The 11,696-nt window shown below is 31.2% G+C and overlaps 2 protein-coding genes across 4 annotated transcripts; one reads left to right on the top strand and one right to left on the bottom strand.

Moving 5' to 3' along the window:
* The first annotated feature begins 395 nt into the window (after positions 1–395).
* On the top strand, positions 396–11,550 carry LOC100742583 (mediator of DNA damage checkpoint protein 1). Of its 3 annotated transcripts, XM_024365731.2 has the most exons (8): positions 396–1,382; positions 1,555–1,653; positions 4,865–4,963; positions 5,354–5,536; positions 6,694–9,396; positions 9,508–10,783; positions 10,862–11,170; positions 11,263–11,550. In XM_024365731.2, the coding sequence occupies exons 1-8, from the start codon at positions 1,293–1,295 to the stop codon at positions 11,475–11,477; spliced, it is 4,974 nt and encodes a 1,657-aa protein (XP_024221499.1). In that variant the 5' UTR covers positions 396–1,292; the 3' UTR covers positions 11,478–11,550. The 3 variants fall into 3 exon arrangements, with proteins under 3 accessions (XP_024221499.1, XP_024221497.1, XP_033175216.1); XM_024365729.2 differs by having other exon boundaries at positions 6,694–10,783; XM_033319325.1 differs by lacking the exons at positions 396–1,382; positions 1,555–1,653 and having other exon boundaries at positions 4,865–4,968; positions 6,694–10,783.
* Positions 1,924–3,410, bottom strand: LOC105680393 (venom carboxylesterase-6-like). Its single transcript, XM_033319326.1, has 2 exons — positions 2,291–3,410; positions 1,924–2,188 (listed from the first exon to the last, which is right to left on the bottom strand). The coding sequence occupies exons 1-2, from the start codon at positions 2,335–2,337 to the stop codon at positions 1,990–1,992; spliced, it is 246 nt and encodes an 81-aa protein (XP_033175217.1). The 5' UTR covers positions 2,338–3,410; the 3' UTR covers positions 1,924–1,989.
* Positions 11,551–11,696: the final 146 nt, after the last annotated feature.

Here is an 11,696-nt window from a genome sequence, read left to right as displayed (position 1 = left end):
TATTTCGATCTACATATCTTATGTCTACCTTACCTTACGATCTACGTCCTTATATACCTCGTACAAGACGTAAAGAAGGAAAGCACGATATTTAGACATAAATCTACCCGCGCAATCTTTTGCAAAAGTGGTAGATTGAACATTAAACCTGCTTATTATTTTTAATAAAGAAAAAGATGTTTATATTATATGACATTTATTAAACATTGCTTACATAGAAAATAATACATAATAATCGTGTACGTAAAAGTTGGTATTTATTGCTTTTTCCTTAGATGCTATTCAATGATTCGTGAGTCGAGTACACGACCGCCTTAATTAAGGAGAAAAAGGAAAAGACAGAGACAACCAGATTCGATCTGTTTTTACACGATGGCGTCACACAACAAATCCTGGTCACTTGTATAGCAGGTTAATCGTAGTTAAAATAACCTATAACCAAGTGACAAATGGAAACCCGCCTAAGGCGCGTGGACGCCAGCAAAAGCGTCGCTTTCTTAGGAAAGAGAGGAACCGTCAGACAAAACCCATTAAGCAGCCGGAGAAAGTAATGGAGTAAGAAGTGCAAAGAATCAGCAAAAATTTAGTGTTTATTATAAACATTTGCAGTCATTACTCAAAAGGCCCTTCTCCGTCCTTTTGACTCCTAAAATCGTGTGCAAAATATGTACAGGTGACTAACAACCGCTATTCAGTTCTTTTCCCGCGAACAACTAAAGATACTTTACCGACACGCGACTCAGTGCACATTTTTGCTAGTCACCAAGTCCTAATTTCTCGATTGAAGAGCCCTATTGTGGATAAATTCACACACATCTTCCGACCACTAAGAGCCTTACCGCCTCCACGGGAATTTCTAGACTTGTATATACAACCGTGCTCCCGATTCCCATTATTCCTATGTTATCAACCTTATATTTGTGTTATACATAATTAAATTACCAGTGGAGGGAATCGGCGAAAATAAGCATATGATAATGTTTATAGTACCATCACTGTGGTAGCATCCGTCATTTGTAGCGTACAATATTTCTCGTTCAGTGTTATTCGTACTAAATATTTAGTTATAATCTTGTTATAAATAATATACCGATTTGTGCATTCATGTGTGGTTGTACGTGTATGTTTCTTGTTTAATCAAGCATTCATTGGTCTATTATAATTATTAGTAAATCCTCTAAGCATCTACGTCTTAAATGAGGTTATGTCACAAAAATTTCATAATCTTAAAAAAAGGAAAATATTTAAAAACTACGTATAACTTATGTCAATCCAAATAAGCTGCCTTCAGAATGGATATCCTAGCAACGCAAATTTACGAAGATTATGATTCCACACCAACACAAAAAAATTCTTATTCTTCTCAACAAAGTGAAATAGTGGTAAAGATGAATCAAATACTTACGATTCCAATATTAATATTCTAGTAATACTCATATTTCATAACATTTTATTTTAACAATATTTATATTTTTAACGTTTTTCTAGACTAACATTGTTTCTTTCACTTCTCTTTTATTTTTCACATTAACTCTGTATTATTTTATATTTTAGATTGGAGTGTTATCTATTGATTCTAAAACATTTCAAATCAAAGAAGGAATTACACAAATTGGACGACATCCAGATTGCAATGTAGTATTAAATAATCCGGTGAGTAACCTTTAAGTAATCCTCTATATGTATATATATTTAAATCTCTTTATTTTTAAATGAACATACTCAAATGCTTATAAAGTATATTCAAATTAAATAGAAAAAGTGATCACTTTTAATATGCTATCGCAATAAAATTGTCAATAAAATATTTCTATATCATATAAATTATATTTAAATTACATTTGTACTTTTATCTTTCATATATTTTCATATTGTTTTGCTATGTATATGATATATTAAATAATGTAGAAATAAAAACATCATTATTAATTTTGAATTTATGCAATTTTAATATTTATGTAATTTAACATAAATTTGTAGACAATATTCTTATAATTCTTCTCTTAATATATCAGATGCAGTATATAATTTATTTTCGTTAAAGTTAACAGAATTCCAAAAATCTTTTTGATCAAAATTTATGCTCCTACCCATCTGAATTTTATCTGATCCGGCAATATACAAATAATGAAATAACTTTTCATTTGGATTTAATCTTGGCCATTGAACACCACTGATATTTGACACCCTGATCAGTTTAAAAGATATATATATATATAAAATATAACATAAATTGCTATAAGTAAGATTCTTTTAAATCATTTTAATATGCACAATTAAAGATATTTACTCGTTTGTTGCAAATGATACCCAAAAATCGGTCAACATTCTTTGCATTTTAATATCATCTGTTATTGTTGTGGGATGAAGATACTGAGTATCTACAACAAAGAATGCGTTACATGCATGAGTCACACCTGTATAAAATATCAAATAAGTACACTTGTCTTCTTTTCCTTTTCTAAGTTCTAGCCTAGATAATATAATCTAAATAAGATCTAAATAATATACCATAATCGTTAGTAGTTCTACTTATGGCATCACTGACACTGTATGTGCCTCTGCAGATATAATAATATCAAACAGGTTGTCGATTAACTTTAGCCTGCATTTGGCAGCTTTCTCACTATCAACAACAAAGAATCTATCATTAGCTACTTGAATCAAGGATTGTATCGTTGTGTCATCAATTTTCTTTCATCCAAAGTAATGATTTCTTATGAATTTGGCAACTTCAACATACTTTTCTCTAGGAAGGGTGTAATTACAATCCAAGAAATAACACCTCCTTGTAACTAACAATAATTACTTATCAAACATATATACTTACTTAATAATGGGTACATCCCCTTTATTTTCTATTACTTTTATTATACGATTTGGTATCGATTTATATAGTTTCTGGATATAATTTTGACTTAACGTATCCCATTCGCGTACAATTGCATTTTTTAATTCTTGTACGTGTCGATACTACTTTCCATTCGCGTATACGCCGTGAACAAGTTCTGCCCATCAATTTTTAATAATATTAAGGTCCGAGGAGCGTGCAGGCCACGGCAAAATAGATATATTATTTTCATTAAAATATGATTGGACCAATCTTGATGTGTATACAGATGCATTATCTTGTTGAAGGATGTAATCAGGTCCAGAAATGCGTACTGCATGATTATCTATTTCTTCTTTTATTAAAATTTATGTATCGGACACTATTCATTCTCCCATTGATGAACTTGAAACTTGTCTTGCCGAAATAACTGAAACCATCACGCTGCCTCCTCCCATTTGTCGTCGAATTGCTGACATTGTCTCTTTTCTTATGTCATGAAAATAATATTGGAACTCATCAGGACCATCCATGTTGAATCTTTTTCGTTTGAGGATAATACCCTTCTCCATTTTTTCCAATACATTCTTTCTTTTGCAAAGGTAAACGTTTCGTTGTTAACAAAGGTTTCTTTTTCAATTTTAGCCTCTTAATGTCTTTGCAGGATAGTGGAACTCGACGAACACTTGAAACACTGGCACTAACACTAGATTTTTCCATTATTTGCTTTGTTGTTAACGCGAGTTGCGTTAATACGAGTTAGAAACTACACGCAAAATTGCTCGCTTATCACGATCGGACGGCGACGGGCGACCAGTACTTTTCTTTTTGCCGTAATCTTTAACATTTTTTAGGAAATTGTGTATTACTCTACGACTTCTTCTTCTTACTTTTGATATTTTTGTTACTGATAACTGTTGCTGTTTTAGTTCAAGAATTTGCTTTTTTGAGTTTTATTTTTTTCCGCGTCCCATACTTACAAATTTATTGTTGTAGAGTGTGTTATCATTTCGACCTTAATATGGAACAGCTTCTCTTTGTTGTATACAAACATCTGCGACATTGTGACTTAATTCTAGCAAGCCGCATATCCTGAGCTCATAATGATTTGATAGTATATGTTACAGACGAATAACTTTACATGCGTCATTGAGAAATTAAAGATAACACACCTGGGTTATTTTTTTGACGAGGAGTGTACAAGTACCCGACTTTGTTTCTAACCGGAAAATAGGTATAGTTCTTTAATGAGTTTCCCCTGATTAAAATGTATATTAAATTATTTGATTATAGATGATTTTAATTTACATAGATTTGATAAAAATATATTTTTGAAGGCTAAAGATAAGGTACTATTAGAAATATTAAAAATTGATATTAATAAAAATATCGAAATATGAAATTTTATTTAAATAAGGCTACCTATTAATACAAATACATATTTATTTACATTTGTCTTGTCATTATTTCAAATTTAATCAAACAAAGAAATTACTCAAAAATTCGATACAAACATATATTGATGCATTAAAACAATTTTGTTTCTCGTATAAAGTTTTTAGAATATCCTTACTTAAAGCTGTATAATAAAACGGAGTGAATCTGTTCTGTTCGTATTTTCTACATCCAAACTAATCATATTTTTTGAAATAATATGATTTTTGCATAAATTATATTATCCGGTATTCACGGAGTGTACATTGAGATATGACATTCCTACATGATATGATACCTGATAACGATGATATAATTAGAAAAATAGACATAGATATGTAATTTAACAATTTTATAATTATGTATGTTCCTTATTTTCTAATTCTCTAATTCTAATTATCTTACGCAGTGGATTTTTGTAGCTAAACCAGGTCAATTAATTTTATTGTAAAGAAAGTTCTCTAATTAAGTCATCAATCTCTCTCTTAATAATAGGCATAACATTTCGAACTAACAAATAATATACTAAAAATAAAGATTATCGTCAATATTAAAGTATTAAATAACGACTATAGACAAGCAAATTAATTTAATTTACAGACGGTATCAAAGAAACATGCGGAAATCGAAGCTAATTATCAAGGAACTGAATCGTGGATTTGTGACCTGAATTCATCTAATAAAACAAAATTAAATAACGTAATGTAAATTTTATCTATATGTTACATTTAATTGATTCCTAACAACAGATACATTAGATTAGATCTTAATTTAGATTAGATTAGATTAAGATGGTAGTTGTTATTAGCAATTATTTAGCAGGTGCTTAGTTTCTCATTCAATTTAATTCGGATTGCACGAAAGTTATTCATTCTTGTTTAACATCTGAAATTACTGAAACTAACAAATCAACATGTTTAATTATATATTCAATTGAATAAAGTGAATATTCAATATTTCTGTTCAAAGATACTGGATATTTGCTTTATCTGCTTTGTGCATATTATTTACCGATATTATTATTAACTGACATAACAAAATTTCAGCATAATTTAATGTTTCTTCTCTTTCTTTCTTTTTTCTCTATAGACAATTCTCAGGCCAAATCGATGCTACGAGTTGAAAAATGAAGACGTGCTGGAGTTTGGCACGGTCCGGGCAATTTTCAAAATCTGTCGTTCGATGGAAGATTCTTTAGTACCAGAAACCCCAGCGGCAAATCATCAGAAGGCACAGCAAACGATCATTCCAGGAACACCTGACTCGTCATTTGTAATTATCATTGATTTCGTGATTATATGAATCATTATATAAATATATTATAAAGTATATTATCAAATGCAAATATATTATAGAGAATGTCACAGATATTTATGCGGAACGATATCAGCATATTCTGTGAATAGAAATGAGAAAAAAATATCATATAAACATATAAATAATTAAAACTGTATACCAAATGGTTTTTTTTATTGTTAATGGATAAAGATAGCTTGACGATATCTCTATTAATTCCAATTCAAAATGTTGTCCGGTTTTATAAATATTGGATTGACTTCTATGAAGAATTTAATTTTAAATGAATTTTCTCTTGATCAAGGCACCTAAAACCAAAGGGATGCAAGTGAAATTTTTCCGATATCGAGGAAATTACGTTTGAAATTCAAATGTTCTAAAAAAATCTCACATAATGTGAATATAGTGAATATATGGTATCATGTTATTAAAATTTAAAAAACAAATTAAGTTACATATATTTAATGCTTGTCACATGTATAGTAAGGAGCATATATGCAAGTTTCTAACGAATTTTATCTTTTAGTTTATGAATTGTTGGATATACGAAAAATAATGTTATAATAGAACGAACTTATTATATTTTACTTAATATTATTATTTACTTAGTAGTCAATTTTTCTAGTCTTTAAATGAAGCTTTTATACAACAGTGGATTACTTAAATTATTTGCAAGATTAAAACGAATATTTAACGATTTAACGATCTGTTCTTGATTCGAAAATTTCAAAAATATCACTTGGATTCATTTGCTTCTAAATGCCTCAATTTTAATGGATACATTTCTAACGTGTATAATAAACTTATTACTTAATATACTTAATATACTTATTTCCTCGCGACTGAATTTATGGTAACATGATGTCTGATGAACTTAGGAACCAAAGAACGGATCCTTTCCAGCATTCATTGTTAAAATTTATTCTCATTTGGCCATTACATCAAATGAAAAACTTTTCTATTATTTTGTATTTTTATTATAACTTCTTAATGAAGCATATGTACATGAGTCCATCTTTATTTTCACTCATCAGATATGCTAGCGTTGCTTTGTGGAAAAAACTGAAAGATTTACTATATATTATCTCAAATATAAGTATACATATATTAACAAATATGTATTCTTTATGTAGGATAATTCATCCACGGTGGGAAATGTCTCCGTAATCCCTGCCACTCAAGGTAAGGAGGAAAGGTCTGTATTTCGACACCCGACGTTACCTCCGAAGACCGCTATTAACAGCACTCAGAAAAGTGGCATTCAGAATACCTCTATCGACGCCCAAGATAACTTGCAAAACTTCGATGTAGAAGAAAAACAAAACGTAGGTGGATCAAGAATTAGTATATACGATATGGAAACACAAAATTCCTCGTTTAATTTCCATGATGAAACGGACGTTGACATTGAGGATATTGACACTCAAAAAATTTGCATTTCGCGCAGCATCAAAAACCTTACAAAATCTGTACAGGAACAAAAGGTTGACATGCACGATATACAAGCGCAAGCAGAAGCACCAGAAGAAGTTACTGATATTCATGATATAGAAACGCAGTACGATATAAATATTCAGGATATGAAAATATCCAAGAAGATTAATACTCATAATTTAAAAACTCGAGATAGTGACAAACTTGAAGCAACACGAATTGAAAAGGAAGGAAATTTAACGAATGAGGTGAGAAGTAATGTTAATAATACAGTAGTACAAAAAGATAAGGGTAATGAAAGCACATCCAATCCTAATAACACTGATGAAGGTGAGAATCAGAATAAGAAATTGCCAGGTATTGAGAAAGGTTTGCAAAACCGTCTAGAGGAAATTGAAACAAGCGAAGATGAAACTTCGGAACTTGAGATGAGTCGAAATTTGCTTGGTCCAAAAGAATTAGAAGATTTCATTGAGGATGACGATCTGTCTGATGAAGTAAAATCAAAATCACCGACTTTAATAAAAACTTCATGTGTAAACAACAATTGCGATGTAAACAATAAAAGCACTGATAATGAGAACATATTTGAAGCTGTGACACAGGTCAATAAAAGCGACGAAGATGCCTTTAGAAGCCTAAGTGAACGTAAATACACGTTTCAGGCGTCTTTAGTAGCTGATGACTCTGATCATACCGACAATGAGGATGTGTTTCAGAGGTATTCGCGCAAAGATAGTCAAGAAAATAAAAAGTCTTTAAACAATCGAGTTTCTGATAGCGAAGATTCAATTACGGATGAAGAAGGTCGTTTTACAGAAATAGCTGTGAAAATGAAACAGGCTGTAGAATTTTCGCAGCTTAATAGGAGTAAAGAAATAAAGAACAGTGCTAATTCAAGTAAAGACTCTGATGATCTATTTGATATGCTTACTCAACCAGTAAATCGGAAGGACGAAGATTTATCGCCCAAATCTAATGAAAAACCAAAAGATAATAAATATGAAAGTGAAGTAGATTCTAATAGCCCAACGCAAGTAAATAATAAGAAAGAAATGAAAAATAATATGGAAATAAATGATGAAATACAAACAAAGGAACTCAATGACATAACACCAACTCAAGTTCTTTCAACAAATAAATCTTCCTTAAGAGAGGCTAGTTGTACTATTTCAACAGGAAACAATAAAAAACCTGATAAAGAAGATATTACTGAAATAGAAGACAATACACCTAACCAGATAATTAACACTAAAAAGAAACCGTTAGACGTGAGCAATAACGAACCTCCTTGTTCTTTAGATCCTTTGGTATTAAATGTTACAGATAGATGTAGTATTGAAGACATCGATTATGAAATGGCATGTACTCAACCAATTAATGATATCGAAAAGCAAAAGTCTGTATCATCAATTTCTGATAAGAGAAAAAACGAGTCAAACTTTGAAGCATTGGCTAGAGTAAACTTAGATGATAGCGTAGAAAGAAATTTGAAAGCAATGTTTGCAGATATAAAGGAAGAACGTATAGAAGAACAATTAGAAATATCAACACAAGTTCTTGAACATGTGTTAGAATCGTCAGATTGTGAGAATATATCTCCCACACAAAATCATAAGTCTAACGTGGACAGTAACTCATTGACAGATAAGAAAGCAATGAAATTATCAATATCGAACTCTATACCTACAAGTTCATCAACACCTAAATCCATACCTAAAAACACACTAACTTCAAAATCTGTATCTACAGATTCATCAACACTTAAATCTACAATTAAAGATCCATCAACATCAATATCATTAAGAGAAAAGAAATCAAAAATATCAAACATAGCTAAAATGATTCAAGAAGAAACTGACATATCTAAAAATGGTACGAGTAAATTGAACAAATATTCAAAGAATATAAATGATCAAGCATCGAGTACATCAATCGATTGTGAGCAAATTCAACAAACCTCTAAAGCACTACAAAGCGATGATGAAGATATATTAGCTGGTTTACCTGAAGTTAACATTTCAGGTACTTTATCAAATCCAGAAAGTCCCAGATCAACAACATCTTCTGAATATAGAATAAATATTAATCATAACTGGGGAAGACAAACATCTGTAAAAATTGCGCCAAGAAAGAAAGAAGCTTTACGAAAATCGTCGCGGAGAACGTCTAGTTGTAGAAACATGGAAAACGCTGTGTCTTATCATACTATTAGCGAGCCAAATTCTAGTAATATTTCGAAAACTTCTTCAAATTCGTATACAAACAATTTCGATATTAATAAGATACCTGTTTGCAAACATGATGAAAAAGGGACTAGCAGAAAATCCAAAAGATTGATAAAAAAGACAAAGAATTTACGTAAATCTAAAGAAAGCGATTCCTTTGTAGAATTAAAATCGGTAACCTCTATTCACTCGCAAGAAAAAGCGAGACAAAGTCCTCCTATTTCGAATAACAGAAGAACTCGTAATTCTAGCAAAGAGAATACTGATCGTTCGTCTGTTTTTCAGGTGGAAAAGGAAGTACCGGTTGAAATAGCACCCGCTGAACTTACGAAAAAAAATGTATCAAACGCGTCACGCGTTAGAAAAAGATCACTTAGCACAACGGATACGATTGATAGTAACACTTCGAAAAAGCGCAAGAATGATGTTAATGAAGATAAGCCTGTTAGTAATAAAAGTAGAAAGAAGAATACAATAGATGATGAAGGCAATTCCGCAAATGTTGATAAAAAAAATTCATCAAACAGTATAAATGGTTCGAACAATAGAAGAATGTCAAATGAAGCAAGTTTAGATAAACAAGCAATAGTAAGAGTCCAAAGAATTTCTCTATCTACTCCAACAGAGTCGATATCAAGTACTCCAACTGAACTGGTGAATGAAAGCGATAACAATTGTAAAATCAGACAAAATCGACTTACAAATATCATTTGTGACACTCAGACACCTGACAGTCGAATTGTTTCAAGTATTTCGAGTAACGAAAATTACAGAACTACCAAAAATGTAGAAACACGAAAAAATCCGAAACGAAAGACGACAAAAAAAACTGAGCTTGTAGCGGACGACATTAGTTCTCAAATTGGTGAAGAATCCCAAGAGATAGAAATGATCATGAACAATGCGCTCAAAAAACAAAATACCGGTTCAAATATAGAAAGAAAGGAAGATACGGAAAGAAATACAAGTACCAAAGCGAAAAATACTAGGAAACGTGGAAATACGGATATTAATACGGATGTAGATAACACGGAAATCAGCAGTACCTCTTCCATTTTATCCGAATCTGATAACACACATTTTGAAATGCCTACATTAAGGAGCAAACGAGCGAAGGTTTCCAAAAATATTTCAAGTATAATTAGTACTACGTTAAATGAATCTACCAAAGAAACAAAAAGAAATAGCAAACTATCGATTAGATCAACTCGAAGTCAACAATCAATTGTGGATTCTTCCCTAGAAGAAAGCGCAGAAATGATCGCAAATCAAACTACTTCGAATAACAGTGCGAATAAAAGGAATAATTTCAGAAAGAAACAGCAAAAACAGACGACAGGAAAGACTAAAAACAAGCGACAAAAAGAAGATTTCGTAGAAGAGACGTCTATTTCAGAAACTAATTCCAGTATCGAAACTACATCGATACTTTCAACTCCCAATAGAACACGTAGAAGCATGTCTTCTTCATTTGCAGCACAATCACCATTCAAAATAAAGCATAAAATCTTATTTACGGGTATTTCAAGTAACGATTATAATAAATTGTTAACAAAGTTGGGTATGTATCCGATCTGTTTGCAGAAGAATTATAACTAAAACTAACCATAGTCATAATTAATGTCCCTTTTCTTTATAGGTGCATCTCAAGTCGAGGATCCGGCAAAGTGCACTGTATTGGTTACAGACAAAGTTCGAAGAACTGTTAAATTTTTATGTGCTTTAGCACTACCTGTACCAATAGTTTCAGTCGATTGGTTGATTAACAGTGAAAAAGCTGGTCGTTTCATAGAATTAGAAAATTACATATTGAAGGACCTTGCCGCTGAAGCTAAATTCCGCTTTAAATTAGGAAAGAGCTTAGAAAAAGCAAAAGAACATAAACTTTTAAAGGGATACACACTTGTTTTAACACCGAACACCGCGCCGCCACCACTAGAATTAAAAAGTATGTTTTAAAACTAATAATTTATAGACGTGTATTGTATTTAACATATATATCTTGGTTCTTTATACTTTAAAAAATGTATTTTTTTACAGATATAATCATTTCATGCGGCGGTAAAGCCTTGCTTCGACCACCACCGAAGTTATGGCCTCAACAATCAGTGATTATCTCTCCCAAAGAGGACTTAACAGATGCAAAGAAATTTCTTGCAAAAGCACCTAAAACTGTTACCGTTCAGTCGACAGAATTTATATTAACTGGCATTTTAAGACAAGAATTAGAATTTAATGAGTTTAAGTTAATATAATTCATTTTTCAATGAAACAAGAATACTTGTGTTGAAAAATTGTGCAGAAGTTATTCATACATTTCTCAAATATTTTTACAAAAATGCATTTGTACAAAATAAAAAATATATTGTGTGATTCGTACATGCTTAATTGTATAATACATATACATATAGATATACAGGGTGGTTGGTAACTGGTGATACAAGCGGAAAGGGGGTGATTCTACGAGAAAAAAG

This window comes from Bombus impatiens, unplaced genomic scaffold (assembly GCF_000188095.3).
Source record: "Bombus impatiens unplaced genomic scaffold, BIMP_2.2 scf_0149, whole genome shotgun sequence".
NCBI classification, from domain to species: domain Eukaryota; kingdom Metazoa; phylum Arthropoda; class Insecta; order Hymenoptera; family Apidae; genus Bombus; species Bombus impatiens.
The sequence above is the reverse complement of the archived record's forward strand: the minus strand, read 5'-3'. Positions and strand labels throughout refer to the sequence as shown.